Here is an 18,220-nt window from a genome sequence, read left to right as displayed (position 1 = left end):
TCTGAGAATATCGTGTTATGAGCTGAACAAAAGATAAAAAGTCCATTATGCAAAGAACACAGGAAAACTAGGGGAATAAATTCTAAATTAAATGATCTTAGAATCTGTGGAAAAGCTCACCATAAAGCAATGCTTTTTAAAAAAATAAACCCCCAAAAAACCCTGTTTAGATCACATAAAGGTCAAACTGCACATTAGATTTGTGCTTAGCCTTCCATCAAGTTACAGTTAAAAAGCATCATTACACACTCACATAATTAAAAAAATGTAGTATAAAAAAGGAAAAAAAATATGTAGGAGGGATTACAGCACCATGTGGCCATTCATGAAATGTGTACTTTACAAGGCAGACCTCACATGATGGTAGAAAGTGTTTCATGATGTGTTAGCAAAAAGTACAGATTATAATGAACACACATAAAGACACAGTGTTAAAGCCATGCATGAGTTTGGCTGACATTTCCCTACTTTTAACAGTTTACCCAGAGGGTAATTTTTTTTGCTACCATATTTTTAATGGCATTTCCCTAAGTGTGTATTTTTTTTTTTAAAGGAGAAAAAAAAAATCCCACAACATAAAATTACTTTAGTAGATAATCTTAGGCTGCAATCATTGTTTCAAGATGTTGATTCAAGGAGGCATTCAAAGAGCCCAATCCCTCCCACAGCTGAGCTGTATAGTCAGTGCAGGCTGAACCAACTACTGCTTTTTGTACAAAGTATACTTGAGCTTGCATTCAAAGGGTCATGGACATTCAGCATCTGGTTATGCCAGCTCCACGCATTTGCCCAACACATTCGTTTCAAATGCTAGTGGTTTCAAATGCTAATGTGGTTAACACATAATAGGCATGTTCTATAAAACATGAACACGTTGTGTGGTATTACTTGTTACAAAGAAAAGAAGAAACAATAACCCTCAAATTACTAAAAAATCTGGGTGTTGTGACAAAAATCACATCACTCTAATACAATGAAAATAGCATCACAGAATCACTCTGGTTTAACTGACCTCCAGTATGTCAGTCTATAAAAAAAGTGAAATTCTATTTCCAAATCAACAGACCAAAGATATACATACATAGGTTAAGTCATTGCAAAGCAAGATGTTTATTTGCAAAAAAAAAAAAAATTGTAAATGTATCATCCAACCCTTCCAAATCAACAAGCTAACATGCAAGGCTTCCAAACACAAGCTGCCAGCACAGACTGTGCTTTCAAACACGAAGCTTATTCACGTGACAAAGTTAATTCATCAAGATTTACCTCCTTTTTGTTTGTTAGCTATAGACACATTTTGCAAGAACAGGGGAATGGTGTAACATCAAAGTGCTGTGTTTAAATGTAATTTTTAGAACTGCTTCTGCCTGAGAAAAACACAGAACCAATGACTAACAAAAAAGTTCAGCAACATTCAGAAATTAAGTTTTGTTTTGGGCTTATCCAGATTGAATTTCTCTGTCCATCCCTGCCTTCATGTAGCATGTGATTTATTGCTACCCGTGGGTCAGAATTCAGGTCAGAATTCAGTTGAAGGAAAATCGCCAACCTGACCAGCACTGCTTCATGTGACACTGTCAGCTCAATTTATTAATTTTTATTAGTTAGTGTTGGCCATTGTATCTGAGCAAAAAAGTAATAAAAAAAAAAATAAAAAATTCAGCAATGCTGATACAGACTGTCTACCAAAAAAGGCTTGTTTCAAGAAAAACAAGAACTTTACACATGAACTCTGCTAATGAAAACCAGAAAACTGGAAATATTTCTTATGTTGATTCTAGCAACTAAATGCAAGATTCTTCCCAAGCAGAAGACCCAACAGATCTTTCTCTCCTCCCCCAAAGCTGTCTCCCCACATCTCTCACATTGAGCAAGGACACAACAGAGCTGGGGCTGGCATCCAAGCAGGGCACAGGGAGGTGACTGCTGGCTGTGGCCCAGCAGGTAAGTCCACCAACTCTGTTTTGCATGGCTTTCCCTTCAGCAGATGTATCTGCAGTGTGGCTGCCTCAGAGTCCTCTAGTGACCTTCTCAATGTGGTTTCCAAGTGGCCAACATATTCAGAAATTATTTAGGAATTCAGGAGGGAGAGGATGGAAAGACAGGCAGAACACCTAGAACTCCTGCATGGCTCTTATTTCTTTAAAAACTTATGCCAAAAGTGAAGTATTGTCCCCTCCCCTAAAGCACATGCACACATATGCTAAATACACACCTAAGATGTTAAAAACTGCAGCTGAAAGGAAAAAGAGGGCAGCAGCCTGACAACACAGAAAGGAGGACTCCTGACACAGTAGTGATGGGTGATAATTCATCCCAGCTCTGAACAAGTAAGATATACTGAACTGAATTATAAGGGCTAATTAAACTGTAAAATTAAATTAATTAAATTAAATCAAACCAGTGCTTTATCTTTGCATCTTCTTAGCATATCATAGGAAATTTTAAAGGAGCTAATTCCTCCGTGGCCTATAACTGCAAGAAGTAAAGAATTCATGGCACCAGTGAGACCTGTTTCACTTTCTGAGTGGTTGTTTTAATGCTTCTCCTTCCCCTGACTTCACCCTGTCCTGACCAGCCAGCCTTCAAACAAGCAAAACTCACCAGTCACTGACAGAGGCCTGTCATTAGGTTTTTACACACTCACCTGCAACATTCACTTACCCCAAGACAGGAAGGAACACCCAAGCTCCCTGCTCTGCCAGGACTGGGGTCCATAAGCGCATGGCCGGAGGACAGCAGTTTGATATTGGAGAGAGACACGCTGCCTTCCCGTGACCAAAACAGAAGTTATGCAATTCTCCACATCCCTGACTCATCCTTACCCAAAACTATGGCCTTGCCACTCGCCTATGCATTTCTGCAAATGTTCTTCCCACTTCTCTGAAATCTGTGACACTTGGAGCACCAAGTGTCTTGAGTCGCTGCCCAGTGACTGTTACAGTTAAGTCAGCAGATTACTGAGAAATCAAGGGGGGCTTTTCCCCAAACTTGAAGCTTCTTCCTCATTCATTTTTTCTCAGACTAAATAGATGACAACAGGCACATATGATAAAGCACAGTGAACAAATTACAGCTATTCTGGAATAGCCTTTTATCTCTCTGCAGGTTATTCCACTTCCTCACAGCTTCTGCACTCCAACACTGTAGCAGGCTGTACTGCCTGGATCTACCAGCAACACCTGGAATCTCAGTGAATATACCAACATAAAAATCTTAACCTGCTTAGACACATTATTTAATATTTGCTCCTGATTAACACTTCGGGTGTTTTTTCCCAGAAACATTAGTATATATACTTCAAACCAGAAAAAGACAGTAAAAACCCCAAACCCACGAAAAAAAAGCACCACCTTCTACAAAAGACACAGTCTTGAAATGGACTGGATGCTCCAGAAGCATGGGGTCATCTCCTAAAGCTAGCCATAACTGCACTGGATAGACTGGGAACAGAAGCTGCAAAACACTTTGAATATAAGCCTTCTCTGTGACAAGGGCTATGTAGAAATTCGCTAACATGAAAGAAGAACAAGAAAGTTTTCTATCTTCTGTTTGAAGCTGGAATTAATTAGAGTTATGTTTGTAAAAATTCACATAAGATTTGCTTTCATGTCTCCTTTTAAGATTTATCTTTTTGTCTGCCCCTTTGCACTACTTCAGATCGAGAAAAGATAGTACTGAATCAAAAGATGAAGTTGCAAAGGAGTAAAGGGGGATTCATTTACTTGGCTGAACCAACAGGCACTCTTAAAAAAGAGTTCAAGAATGAGGAGAAAATGGCCTTGGCAAGCATTCAGGACAGGATAAGATTTTCAAGGTTTTAGAACTTTGTTCAGTAAAACTAATGGTTCAGAAACATGCATGTACTCAAACTCATCACTGGAGGCTTAGCTCACTTCCACTGGAGATTTATTCTGGAAAGAAGATACAGCCTTTTTTTGTTTTCACTCGGAAACAATCGTAAGTAAATGCTGTGATGCTTTTCTGAATAATCAGAAAGTCTTAAATGCTGACAGGTTTATAAAAAACCAAAACAAACAAGCTTATTGTTTTATTACTGTTTGGGAAGCAGAGAAGCATCAACAAGGATGAGGAAAAGGCTGAGGTATTTAATGCCTTCCTTGCCTCAGGCTTTAATAGAAAGATTAGTCATTTTTGGGGCACCCTGCCCCAAGCTGGAAGACAGAGACAGGGAGCAGAAAGAAGTACCCTTAATTCAAGGGGAAATGGTCAGTGAGCAGCTACACCAGTCAGCTACACACAGGTTTATTGGTCCAGATGGGATCCACCCAAGGGTACAGAAGGAGATGCAAGAAGTGCTCACGGAGCAACTTTCCATCCCTTACCAACAGTATTAGATAAGCAGGGAGGTCTCTGTTATTGCAAGTTAGCAAACGTGATGCCCATCCACAAGAAGGGCTGTAAGGAGACTCCAGTGAAGCATGGGCCCGTCAGCCTGCTTGACGTCAGGGCCAGGGAAGGTTGTAGAACAGATTATCCTGAGTCCCACCATGTGGCACGTGCACAACAACCATGGGACCAGGCCCAGACACCTTGGGTTTGTGTAAGGCAGGTCCTGCTTAGCCAACCTGACCTACTCCTACAACAAGATGACCTGTTCAGTGGATGAGGGCAAGGCTGTGGATGTTGTCTGTCTGGACTTCAGCAAAGCCTGTGATAGTCTCCTACAGCATTCTCCCAGACAAACTGGCTGCTCGTGGCTTGGATGACTGCACTGTTTGCTGGGTGAAAAGCTGGGCAGCTGAGCCCAGGAATGGTGGTGAGTGGAGTTAACTCCCACTGGCAGCCAGTCACATGTGGTGTTACCCAGGACTCAGGATGGGGCCTGTTCTGTTTAATAGCTTTAATAATGATCTGGATGAGGGGACCAAGTGCACCCTTGGACAACACCAAGCTTGGCAGGAAAGTTGATCTGCTGGAGGGTAGAAAGGCTCTGCTTTCTGCAGAGAGGTGTGGGCAGGCTGGATTGATGGACAATTGAAAAAGGCTCAACAAGACCTGGTGCTGGGTCCTACACTTGTGTCACAACAACCCCAAGCAGCACTATAGGCTGGGGACAGAGTAGCTGGAAAGCGGCTTGGTAGAAAAGGACCTGGGGGTGCTGGCCAGCAACCACCAAACAGGAGCCAGCTGTGCCCAGCTGGCCAAGGCCAGCAGCATCCTGGCCTGGATCACCAATAGTGTGGCCAGCCAGACAAGGGCTGTGATCTTCCCCTCTATCCAGCACAGGTGAGGTCACACCTCAGTTCAGTTTTGGGCCTCTCACTACAAGAAGGACACCGAAATGCTGGAGTGTGTCCAGAGAAAGGCAACAAAGCTGGTGAAGGGTCTAGACAATAAGTCATATGAGAAGCAGCTGAAGGAGCTGGGGCTGTTTGACCTGGAGAAAATGAGGTTCATGGAAAACCTTACTGCTCTCTACAAGTAAGAAAGAAGGTTCATAGCCAGGTGGGGGTTGGTCTCCTCTGCCAAGTAGGAAGTGACTAGGCAAGAGGAAACAGCCTCCAGTTGCACCAGGGAGGTTTAGACTGGATGTTCAGAAAAATGTTTTTCATGGAAAAGGCTGTCATGCATTGGGACAGGCTTGCTGGGGAGTGATTGAGTCCACGTCCCTGGAGGTGTTTAAAAAGACATGTAGATGCAGCACTCAGGGACATGGTTTAGTGGCAGATTTGGCAGTGCTGTGTTGACACTTTGACTTGACGATCTTAAAGATCTTTTCTACCCTAAATGATTCTACATCTCTATTTCAAGCCAAAGCAAATCAGATTCACATTTTTCATGACTCTGGTTACATTTTCTCTGCTTCTGTAGTACCTTGGTGACATGCCCTAAAGAGCTAACACAATCCCCACACTCAAGCAGAGAGATGCAAGGCAAGCAGAAGAGACTTCTTTTGTTCCAAATGTGACCTATCAAAAGAGTAGCAAAGTAGCTAACTTTGCTACTAATTCCTAGCTGTCTGCCAGCTCAAAATATGCAGGAGGAAGGAGAACAAACTGTTTCTTCTCCCTTCAAGTGAACAAAAGCTTGGTTTCAAAGGTATAAAATGCCAGACAAGAGAAGTGAGTCACTGGACTGATGTCCAAAATGGCTGCTCCTGCAAAAATTCACAGATTCCAGTAAAGGCTTTGCTGCGACGGCATGTAGAAAGCCTCATGCCTTTTCCTGGGAGGGAGCAGCAAGTTTCACCAAAATAGGATTATTTAATCTTCAAGCTGATCTTTGAGCCTTTCATGGACCTAGAGCTGACCGAAACCTGCGGTCAGGAGTCAATTGTTGTCCCCTACCCATCCCTGTGCATCTGTCCTGCTCCCCACTGTGCTGGATGCTCATGCCCAGCTACTGTCTGGAGGTCTTCAGCTGTCAGCCAGAAAGCACCACATCAGTATTCTGAGCCCCATTCTTTTAGTCTGAGGAGTTCTGCGTAACTTTTATGTTGAGCTGGCAGAAAAGCTGGGGCAAGAACAGTATTCCATAGAAAATCTGAGTCCAGGTAATCACTACAGATAGGAAGGATTCTATAAATTAATAGTTTAAAGAAATCAAGCAAAACTAGAACACTTTCTTAATAATTTAATATTTATGATGTGTATTTAAATCACATCCCAAAATCTTTATAAATGGAATACTTGACAATCCATTTCGTAATATCAGTTTAAAAAAAAAATCACCTTAGAATTAAATAACTGAGAAAATATAAAACATGCTAATTCACTATTAAGTATAACACTGCTAATAAATTTTGAAACTAGGGACTAAACTTTCAGAAATGTTTAATTTATCAGAAAACAAAGAAATGCTGAACACCAGCAAGCAATGTTGCTGCAATTCTATGCTGTCTGATTTAGGAGACTCATCAGCTTTTTCACTACTTTACACCTACTAGTTAAACCAAGGACACTCTCAATAAAACAAAAGATATGTTTTCAGGTTTGCAAGGAAAAACCAAAAGAGAAACTATAAATAATTTTATACATCTTACATAACTGTTTTGTATTTTTTTCAGATTTGTATTGTAAGAAAAATTAAATACAATGTAGATACATCATGTATACACTGCAGAAGAAACATGGTACCTTTGTGGCAAGGATGTACCACTTCATAGGTACAGAAATTTCATTTCTGTACATCATTTCATAGGTACAGAAAATGGGATCCATAGGCAGGAGTAAGAGGTTAAGATTGTTGATCTTCTTCTCTCATACCTAAGTTGAGCACCATCTCTGAAAAATCAGTCTATTCAGGAAACATTCCTTTGACCCTGATGTGTGCCTACTCTTGATCTTGCAGTTTGGAAGAAGAAAGAGATAATTTACCAAAAAGTGTCAAGTCCTAATGATTTTTATTTTTTAAAGATAATACATTAGAAATGGAACTCTCAAGGAATCAGAAAAGAGAACACAGAAGATCAAAATTTTGTTACACTCTTCTTGTTTCCATGTAAACAAATCGTGCCCATAGTTTAGTTCTCTATCAAGTGAATTTCCAATTGCTCAAAATATTTTATTTTCTAAGAAAACAAAACTAAACACACCCCTCCCCCAATTTTCTAATTTCTTACTATCATGTCTATAGAAGCCTGAAGCCATGCACTCACACTACCATACAAACAAAATTCTGTGTATTTAGACAAGCAAAGATCTGCAGTACATTCATAATCCTACAGAATTTTTTTAAATCTAAATGCAAGAATCCAATCTGATGGCACAGATAGCATGGTTCCTGAATATAATTTGGAGATTAAATTCACAGCCTGGGCAATAACCATCTACAGTCAGCTTTAACCTCTGCATCCTGGCTAAATGTTAACTGGCATCATTCATTCAAGTCCTTCCAAAAATTCCTTAGAAGTTTCATCCAAATTCAATTTTCTTCACATTCTGTGCTATAAAAGTCTCTAGAGCCTTGCTGCATACTTTTAAATATCTGCCAGAAGAAACTGCACTCCCATGATACAGAGCATAATCTGTTTGCATGGTTTAAAAATACTTCCATAGCCTGTGGAATGGGGACTATTTTGTCAGAACAAAATTAAATTGGTTATATTGGTGAAGAGTTATTCCAGGCACAAAATTAATGAACTCAGTGAAGTTTTCAGTCTCCTTTTAGTGTCTGGCTATACTCAGATGAAATGTTAACAGAAATATTCTGCCACTTTTGAAACACAAGTACACAATTTAAAGACCTAAGTTACCATCTCTTGCATGTTGACTGGAAACACTGTAAATCACAATCATCTCAAGAGGCAAAAGCATATAATAGCATCTTGGCTTTTCACAAACATACTGTACATAATTATGCTACAGAAAAGTGAGTGTGGGGGGAAAAACCAATAACTTCAGAATGTGAATTCTAGTGCCAGAAGAAAGGGGGAAAAAGTGCATGGTATTGTTTATGAGTAAAAGAGGGAAAGTGTTTTATGTATTACAATTAATAAAACTCAGAGAAAAATATTTCTGACCAAAAAAATGCCTTACCTTGAAAAGTTGAGGAAATGAACATGTCTAGTGAATAAATAGGGCTGCTCAGCAGTGCTTATGTTTTTAATCAATTCCATCTAAAAAGAATTAACAAATCAAATTTTCCACGTTACATCAATGCACAACTTGAGACAAACATAAAACTTTCAAACAACATATGATGATATAATTTTCTAGTTTGAATTACTCAGGACCTCCTTCCCCACTATCCCTCCTGAATACTGTCATCAAGATAGCATGATTAATATTTTATGTCTAAGCAAGAAAGGTTGAGCTGCAGACACCATTCTGCTACCATGGAGCTTATGTACTTCCAAAATACTTCCAGAAGTGGGTATCAGTTTAAAGAAAGGCAAAAACTAAAGGAAAAATCTCAACTCTTTGTAAATCTGCAAGAGCTTTCCAAATGGCAGCTGCCCTCTAAAGACACCAGATTTATTCACCCCAATGCCAAAAATGTAAAATGTCTGCAACTGTAGCAGAAAGTGGGAGCTGAGCCAATGGCCATTTTCGTGTAACAATAAATGCTGCCAGCACAGCCAAGACACCAATTGATTTGCTTGTTTAAATATAGAAATTGGGACTTGCAATTGCTTTTCCTATTACAACAAATTAGGAGTATAAATTAAATGAGCACTTTTAGAAAGATGCTGCTAAATTCCAGTTCAGGCCCATTCATAAAACGTTAATATTTAAAAAAAAATAATTTGAATTTTTGACTATTAAAATAGAATTACGTAAACAATACCATGGATATGATCGTCTATTTTGTGTCAGCTAAGCTCTAGCTATGATTTATAGGAAACTGGAAGTGTCTAGTGAAGCATCATGCTAGAGAGTTGATGTTTCAGTTAATTTTACTTCCTTCTTACTAATTTCCTAAGATGTATTTTTCAGTTTTCTGTTCTGTGTTCAAACACAGGCTATGTTATGGACACTGAACATAAATGACTTGAAATGACAGGTTTATTGATTTTACAAACTGGGTAGTGGAAAGCAATTCATACACTGGGGAAAAAAAAGGGGTAAGTCCATGAACCACGTGTTCTGATTTGAATCATATTAATTTATGCACTAAATTTTAACACCATTAAGGAGACATTAATTTAAAAATCTATTTTTTAAAACTTGAGTGCTACAGTTGACATAAATAAAATAAGCGAAAACATGGAGTCCAGCCTGTTGTGTGGTCAAAATAAAGTGACTGGCATGTGTGGAATTACTAGCAGCAAAAAGAGCATGGTAAAACATTCTGCCTTTGCCACAGCAAATACCAAACCATAGAGACAGCAGTTGCCAAATTTTTTCCCCTTCTAATGTCCAGTTTCAATAGACTGATATTTTGCCATGGTTTTTATAATGTGTGTGTCATCTTACTGCTTCTTATCCATCTTGCATCCTCTGCTTTTTCCCAGTGCACATATCCTGCCTTCTTTCAGCCAACACATGCTACAGCCATTTAACTGCTGGGAATGAATAAAGAAGTGCACACACTTATAGACTTGCCCTTTGTCTTCAACAATTCTATACACATACATGTATGATGACCACTGAAGCAAACAGTTCAGCTTGTTCATCTTCTCAGGATGGACCTTTTCCTGTCCATCAGGAATACAAGGAAGGAATTGAACACATCAAGCACATTAGCATATTAGGTTTGAGAAAGTATAGGAGGGTATGTTACATTTGAAAAAGGCTGTAAACCCAAAGAAATGGAACATAAGACAGGATCACCAAAAGACAATATAAAGAGAAAAGAGATACAAGAGAATATGGAAAAAAGATGTGCAGTTAAAAAAAATAAAAACAAATTAAAAACAAAGTCAGGAAGGAAATAGCATCCCTTATGTAGTGCTATTTGGAGTCTGGACTGCTTGATTCAAGCACAAACAGGTCTTTGCACAGCTTCTTCAATACAATATAAATGCATTGGGCAAGAAATTAATAAACCTGAAGAGCAAAGCTTGTCCAGATCAGAATTAGAAGGCCCAGGAAACTCTCCAACACTTAGCACAAATGAACTGAATATTGTTTTTCATGCTCTGAAGAGACAAAGGCTTTCCTAGCAAACAAAGGTGTTGACAGTTCTTTAGAAGTCACTCTGCCAAAAAATTATATTCTTCGTTCACCTTGCAGAATCAAACAATAGAAGACCCTGTATCAGATAGAAGTATCAGATAGAAGTCTGTGTATCAGATATCTCAAATTGGATTCTGTGGTAGCCAACACGCTACTTTTTTTTTTATTTTTTTATTTTTATTTTTACTGAGATGAGTTACAGAAGAAGTGAAATTCTCAGAACAGTATGAAGCCTCATGTTATATTTTGCATTTTACTTGCGTTGCTCTATCTGCATGAAGTAAGGAAGGAAGACAGCAGAAGGAAGTTACTGATCTGATATAAAAACTCTGTTCATGGCTCCATGGTCATCACTGTAATTCCTTCTTGGAATAAATGAAGAAAATCTTACTAGAGTATAAATATGGAGATATAAAGATACTATAACCATACAAAGTAACCCCACTAAATCTAAAAGCACAGGCAGCTCCAGTAGAATACTGATAGATAAACTTAGCTGGGTGTATATGTGAGTGTTACGAAGCACCACACGTGCTTCCCTTGGCTCACAGCTGTCCCCAAGGCTGACCCAAATTTGCTATCAGGAGGCAGATTCACATCACAGCACTGCCATGTTTCTCACTCCATTTCACCTGGTATCAGAGTCCCATGAACCTGCTGCTGGACAAGCACAAGCACCTCAGCTTCAGCAGCAAAGGGAGGCTGGAAAGATGCACACAGTGCAGGACAGCATCTGGCTCCTGGTTTTTTTTTTCATCTCTTGCTACCAAACTCAATCTCTTGAGCTAAGACAACAGCTTGCTTCAAAGCAGAAACAGAATTTTGTTCTGAGTTAGAGTACCTTCATATTTAGACACTTAATGATCAGCAACTGGACTTGTAAGCAGATGTGGATAAAGCTACAATGTGCACAAGAACAAACAAGCAAAATCCATTCTTCTAAAAATCCTGCCAAAAGGGTAAGTAAGGCTCAACTGAAATGACACACAGATGTCAAGAGGGAAAAATAAGTAACTGTAATGGCTCATGGCCACATGCAAATTGTGGCCATATTTCCCATGGGCCTCTCCCTCTCACATCATGCTGTCCTGAACTGATTTCAGTCTAACAACCCAAATGTATTGCTCAGAAAGACATGGTGATCCCTCCTTCCTTCTAAGATTATGTTACAGAAAAAAAAGCAGAACAAAAAGAAAAATCATCCAGTGTCTTCCTGAAGAGTATGTTGGGTTGGTTGGTTTTGTTTGTTAAGATTTTGTTTGTTCGTATGTTTGTTTCTGTAAGATGAAACAAGAAAGAAAGAAAATAAGATATAGAGGACCCACAGAGAGCAACAGTGAGCAGAGGATGAGGGCTGAAGGAAACAAGTACTTTTGGATGGAATGACTGATGAAGGAGAATGACATACAAGTACAGATGGTTGTTTCATCCTAAGTTTGAAAAGAAGTAAAAAGGTGCAAGCAGCAGAAGATAAACAATCCTGGCAAACTCTGCTAGGGAAGAGATGAGTCAGAACACATCCATGGTTGGAGGGAGAAGCTGTAGAAGTATTTTGAGAAATATGAAAGGAGCTAGCATTAGGGCCCATAAAGAGTTTTTTCTCTCTCTCACTACTGCCCAGAGCTCTTCTGCAGGAATTAGGCAGCTTTAGTGAAGCATTGCTGAAAAACACACTGATTTGCTCTTGAAATTAACTTGCAGTGGGCTGGTGCTGCACTGCAAATAACACTCCAGCAGATGGCACCGTGAAGTGACTCCAGGAGGGCTGGATGGGGTCCTCCCTGAGAGCGGAGAAACGTGGGGCATGGATTTTCTTTAGCCACAGCATTGTTCCTGCACAAAAACTCAATTCTGGCCTTTGAGACAGGTCACCTTTCTCTCTTCTGGAGATGGCTAGTCCAGTCCCTGTGCTGACCACCCAGAGCAGCCCTGCTTTGTCAGAGGTTTTCAATAAGTAAATTCTATTGGGAACAAAACAAAATAATCAGGTAACAATCCCACCTGAACAACAGCCTAAATGTTACCATTTTTTTAACGATGCTGTATTTCAGTGTGAGAATCCGAGGTCAAAATGTATAAAAATGGTGAGGCAAGCGGGATTTTCCAAATGCAGTCTTGCAAAATCGCACTATGGTCTCCACTAATATTGACATGAAAAGGATGAAAAAAACCAATCTCTGTGTATATTTCTTGTGTGCTCTTTATGCTCTTCCACTGCTTTCAGTCTCTACTGAAGGCACTTAGGGCTCAGGAGGCACAAGTACCCACAATAATCTTGGTATATCACTTTCATCTCAGTACTCATTTCCATAAACAACCAAATCCCAGGAATGAGACTAGATCTTCATTTTCAGCTCTCAAAAATTTGGAACGGTTTCAAGAATTTCTTCACCTCCCCAAGCTGGTATGACCAATTTTCTGTCTTTAACAGCATTTAAGAAACATTAGTGATGGATTTTTAGTGCGTTGAACTGGAATTACACAAAGTTGGCTGCACAACCATAATGATGGGTGGTAGAAGGAAACAATTTGAGGATAAACTACCAATTACTCTTGTATGTGACTGGCATTTCTATACCTATAAGCATACTCATTCTTACTTCCCTGAATGCAATAAAATGGGAGTGTAGGACAAAGACCGGGCAGGGGAAGAGCTCATTTTGCAACACTTTGAGTGGCATTTTAAAGTCACATCAATTACATTAATATTATGTGTTATTTCCTGTATTTAATTTACTTGAAAATATTATAGCGAGTGGAAAGCCATATATTAATACATCTGTTTCCAGAACTCACTCCCTTATGCCCACAGATGTTCAGAGGCTGCACGTCTAATTGCTGGCAGACACACATAATTTGGGAAAATTTCTTATTAGGAAGGAGACTGGAAAAGGCAATGAGAATATGGATTCCAATTATGTGCAATCCCCACAGTCATTAAAAACACCTACATGCTTAACTTTATTTAACAACAGCAGACTGCATAAGCTAAATATTTACAGCAAGGTCTTGGCTGGATCAGGGCTCTAACCAAATACAGGACAGAGAAATGAGTGAAGAAGGAAAGACATATTATCTTAAGTGAGAAGCCCATGCTCCTGCTGGAAGCCTACAGCCCAGCCCAGCTCTCTTTTTTCTTGTTCCAATGCCTGGAGCCTGAGATCATTCATTGCCTTAACTTCCTCTTGTGTACACCACATTAAAGGTGGAAAACATAATTTATTTTTTCATATTCTGCTCTTAAAAATTGAGAAGACAACTAAAAATGCCCTGAACAACAGAATAGTTACTGTCTCCAAGCATGTTTTCTGGTGATCAAAGGCACTTTTCAGCAAAAGTACTCATTAAATTATGAGCCTATTGTAACTATGGAAATAAACCATTAATGAAAATAAAGAGACTCAAATTATGGCACGGCAATCTATAGAGTAATCATCAGTTCATAACAATACTTCCAGCACATTTGTTGTCTAGTAACTTAACCGCTTAGGGAGTGCAAAAGGTAATGCAGATAATTATCTGTCAGTGTATTGGTTTCATCAAAAGTAAGTCTGGGCCTCTCTGGAATCTCCATATGCTGGACTAAGCACAGAAGACTGTGAAGAAGTGATCTTGTATCAGGTTTTAATAAAGGAAAATCCACCTACCAGAGAAAGACAGAACTGAAAGGAAGAAGCTGATCATGGTGAAAGCTAGTGATTACTAACACCTGAAAGATTTTTGGGATTTATGGCACATCCTCCAATCAGCAAGGAAAATGGATGAAAGATACAAACAAAACCCAAACAGCTCAAAACACAGAAGCAGTCCTACCCACAGAATTCTCATATCCCACCAGAGAAACTAACTAGACAGGCTCAGTAGCAAGGGATAGTTTGATTCCTTTCTGATGGGACCATATTGCTACCTTTCCAGGCTGTGTGGTGGTGCTGCTGGTAGGATACACATGGGGATGCTGCAGCAGAGGCAGAGCAAGCCTTCCCTTGGCCACAAGCAGGGGCAGTGAGGGGACACCGTCCCCCTTCCACAGCCTGTCACTGGCGTGCCACAACCATGTACCTAGCCATGTATAGCAGCCGCATTTGGGCTGGTGTGGCAACCCTGCCCAGCTGGGTCTCACCTCTGAACTTCACTTATGGAGAGTTAGGTCATCCAGCTGTAGTGGGACCATAAGGGACACCTTGAAGGGGAGGAAGGGGGAACCTGCAGGAGCAATATCAGCTCCTAAATTTTCATTTGGAATGAACTGCTGCATGTAAAATAACAAACTTGTGCTCATGAACAGGCTGCAAGTGAGTGACACCCAATCACAGCACAATGTCACTGGCAGGCCCACATCCATATTTTGATCATTGCACACATCCTTTTGTGGTTTGCAGGCTGCTATTTCTAGAAGTGACACAGGCAGCAATTGCAGCCTTTACCTGAACAGTAGCTCAAATTAGCAGCAGTGGGCAATGTGTGCAGCATCCGACTACAGATGTGCACTTTGAGTCTGAGGTTTTCCTGCACTATTTGTATCAATTTACTAACAGAAGTGATACTTACAGTGGGTACACGTGTACCCTGGAAAGAAGAAAATTTAAATAACTGCATCTTTCATAGAAAAAAAGCTGCCAAAATAATTCTTCTACAACTTTAAGGAAACGAAAGGGTGCCTGGGTAAAGAGGTTTCGTGTGGTATTTTCACTTCTCTCAGTGAGATTTGTGCAATAAACATGAAAAAGACAGATAACCAAGAAGCTGAGATAGGATCAAGGATATGTCATATTATAGCAACATGGGTTAGCATGGCCTTGGGAAACAACTTTTTGAAGCAATTGATTGCTAAAGTGAATTAAGAAAGTCAACAGAAAAGACCCTTTTGGCTATTATTTACTTCAGCTCTGTTTAAGACCCAAGCTAGGTCTGAATAAGCTGTTCTGGTTATACGATAAATGGCCGTGGCCTGCAGATACATTAATACATGTCCCAGATCTGTTAGCACCTAACTTCACTGTACTAACCTTTCTTGCCTCGCTGGTAGTCTAACTGCTATGCTGACTAAATTCAAGAGCTGCCTCACTGGAAGTTAGTTTTTCTGGTTAGCTGCCACATCATGTTGCTCTTGGCTCTGGCACTCGTTTCTCTTATTAAGTGAAGTTTCTCTTATTAAGTGAAGTCACTTAGAGAATGATGAATTCTGCATGATTATTCAGAACAAAGTAGCAATACATCTTTTCAGTATGATTATCTGCTAGCATATGCCTTTGTATCTCAGTTTCATACATGTAATAAGAAAACAGGATCTAAGATGAGCGGGAGTAACTTACCTGTTCATTTTTAGTCAGTCTTGTTTTGTTATGTATGTCAGATGTAACCAGGTTGAATCCATGTTTCTCTGATAAAATTCTCAAAAGCAAAACCACAGTTCGACTCCCACACTTTCCAACTCTGTTGTAGACCACCTGACTGGGGAAAGGAAGTACCTAAACAAAGATTGAAAAAAATGGAGTCAGTATATTAATATTTTTGTTTCTGTGTACCTCTGAATCACACGTTTTTGCCTTAAACCAACAGACACATAGAGGAGAGTTTCTAGGGCCCTGCCTACATCAGAAGCATTCACTTCCTCTAGCACGGTAGCTCTTCAGAAGAGAAACAGCATAGTTCAGGGAGGTGGCAAGGTGAGATTTCCCCCTTGAGATGTAGTTAAATGTAACAGATTGGCAACTACTCCAGAAATACTACATAATTATTGGCAATGATGTTGAGCTTACTGCTTGTAATCTCAATGCAAATAGTCATCTTTAGTTGACTATCTCCCATTTAAAGAATTAAAAGGAGTGAATTTGCGCTACAGTTTGCAACTCAAAGTCAAGCTGACATAATGCAGGAGGAATGAATGCCTGAATTGCAAAACTTCAGCTTAAAAAGAAACATAAGAAATCAAACAACAACCATTTGCACAGAGCCAAATTTAATCAACCCTTTCAATTTCAAATATAAATATGAATCTTTCAAACAGACTCAGAGAACAAGTCATGCCACTGGCCAAGGACCTAAATGCACAATAATCAACACAGGGCCACAGGGGGCCTGCAGCCAACTGGCACAGACTGATCACCTCTGTACAGGTAATGTTCACTAAATTAAATAAATAAAACAATATTTTTTAAAATTTTATTTATTTAATTTATTAAATAAATGAAACACTAAATAAAACAGCCGCCTGTTCTATACTGATCCAGCCTGGGCACTGGGAATGGTGTCCAGCCCACACAAACTCTTGCACCCTGCTCTCCTCCCCAGGAAACCAGAACAAGGGAAAAGGCAGTCAGTGTCTCACAGTATGACAGATGCAGCCTTATTTTGTTCCTGAATGATGTCCATGGGCTATTGTTTCAGCAAAAGGCTTTCTAAAGTCACACTACTGCACCAGACAAGTATTTGCTGCATATCATATAGCAGCATGTGATAATACAGGTCCAGAGGAAACTGTTTAAAGGCTTCCAAAGGAAGTCTTTAAATTAGCTAACAAGCTCAGTTTCACCCATAGTGGTGCATATACAGAATTTAAGGAAAGATCATTTTTCTATTAAGACAATAGCACGAAATGTTTCCTGACATAGGGCCTGCACCTGGGTTCCAGGCAACCTGTGTTCAGCACAAGGAATGGCCAAAGCAATGGTGTGCCTCAACATATATAGTTACTCCTGCAATCATGTTCTCCCAGCAGAGGATTTCTAACATAAAAGCAGTCAGATGAGGCATATGGCACTATCAGTGCAGAGTACTTCTTCATGCATTTGAAATGCTAACAGATCTTCATGAGAGAAGCAAAATGATTCATCAGGCAACCCTTCAGACTACTTTCAAAAAGAACTGCCAACTAGAATGGAAAAAAAAAGGAAAAAATCTGTATTCCCTTATATTTAACGGGAACCTACTGGCACTTTGCTCTCAGTGTTACATTTCATGACCAAATGAACATTACTACTGTTACTGGTTGCAATATTTAGGATATCCTGCACTGCAACATAAATGTGGAGGTTATTTTTTCCCCAAATTACCTTAGGAAGGAGTAGAGTTAGGGTGATTAAACTAAGTTAAATCCTCAGTTAAACTTTCCAGGACCTAGCATCTGCTGATTCAGGAAGCAAAGAAGGGCCTGTCAAGGCCCATACAAACCCCACACAATGCACTAAGTCTTACTATTTTGTAACATTTCTATAGGGTTTTCTATGAGAAACATAGTCCCCATACTTCTTTATCAATCTTTCCTTCAGAAGCCTTGCTTCCTATGAAATGCAAAATCTTAGCCTCAATTATTAGAGAACTCCGAAGGTGATGAATTTAGCATCTCTGCGCTACAGCTGTAGCTAACCTTTCCCGAAACTACTGTTAATGGTGAACGGTTATAATTCGAACACATTTTATTATGCTGATTATCACACCATCATGAAAAAGAACACGCGCCCTAATCTGGATTGCCCCCTTTTTGGTTCATTTCTTTGCATAACAAACACTAGCATCACTACTTGTCACAGCCCTGCAGCACCATCCACACATCACTGCAACTTGTGGATTGGGGATTACTCCTCTGCTCAGACATATGCTTTTGGAATACTTTGCTGTGTAAGTAAGTGAAAGCCTTC

At 39.7% G+C, this 18,220-nt stretch overlaps 1 protein-coding gene across 2 annotated transcripts in view; it reads right to left on the bottom strand.

Annotated features, from left to right (window-relative positions):
* Nucleotides 1–18,220, bottom strand: part of UST (uronyl 2-sulfotransferase) — a 156,260-nt gene that overhangs the window by 67,091 nt on the left and 70,949 nt on the right. For both annotated transcript variants that reach the window (XM_058836123.1, XM_058836124.1), the window contains exons 3-4: nt 15,896–16,051; nt 8,502–8,581 (exon numbers count right to left, since the gene is read on the bottom strand). In XM_058836123.1, coding sequence (XP_058692106.1) covers nt 8,502–8,581; nt 15,896–16,051 — 236 coding nt within the window. The remainder of the gene's footprint in view (nt 1–8,501; nt 8,582–15,895; nt 16,052–18,220) is intronic.

The sequence above is a fragment of the Poecile atricapillus genome, chromosome 3 (genome assembly GCF_030490865.1).
Source record: "Poecile atricapillus isolate bPoeAtr1 chromosome 3, bPoeAtr1.hap1, whole genome shotgun sequence".
Taxonomy (NCBI): Eukaryota; Metazoa; Chordata; class Aves; order Passeriformes; family Paridae; genus Poecile; species Poecile atricapillus.
This window is presented reverse-complemented; position numbering and strand designations above follow the sequence as displayed.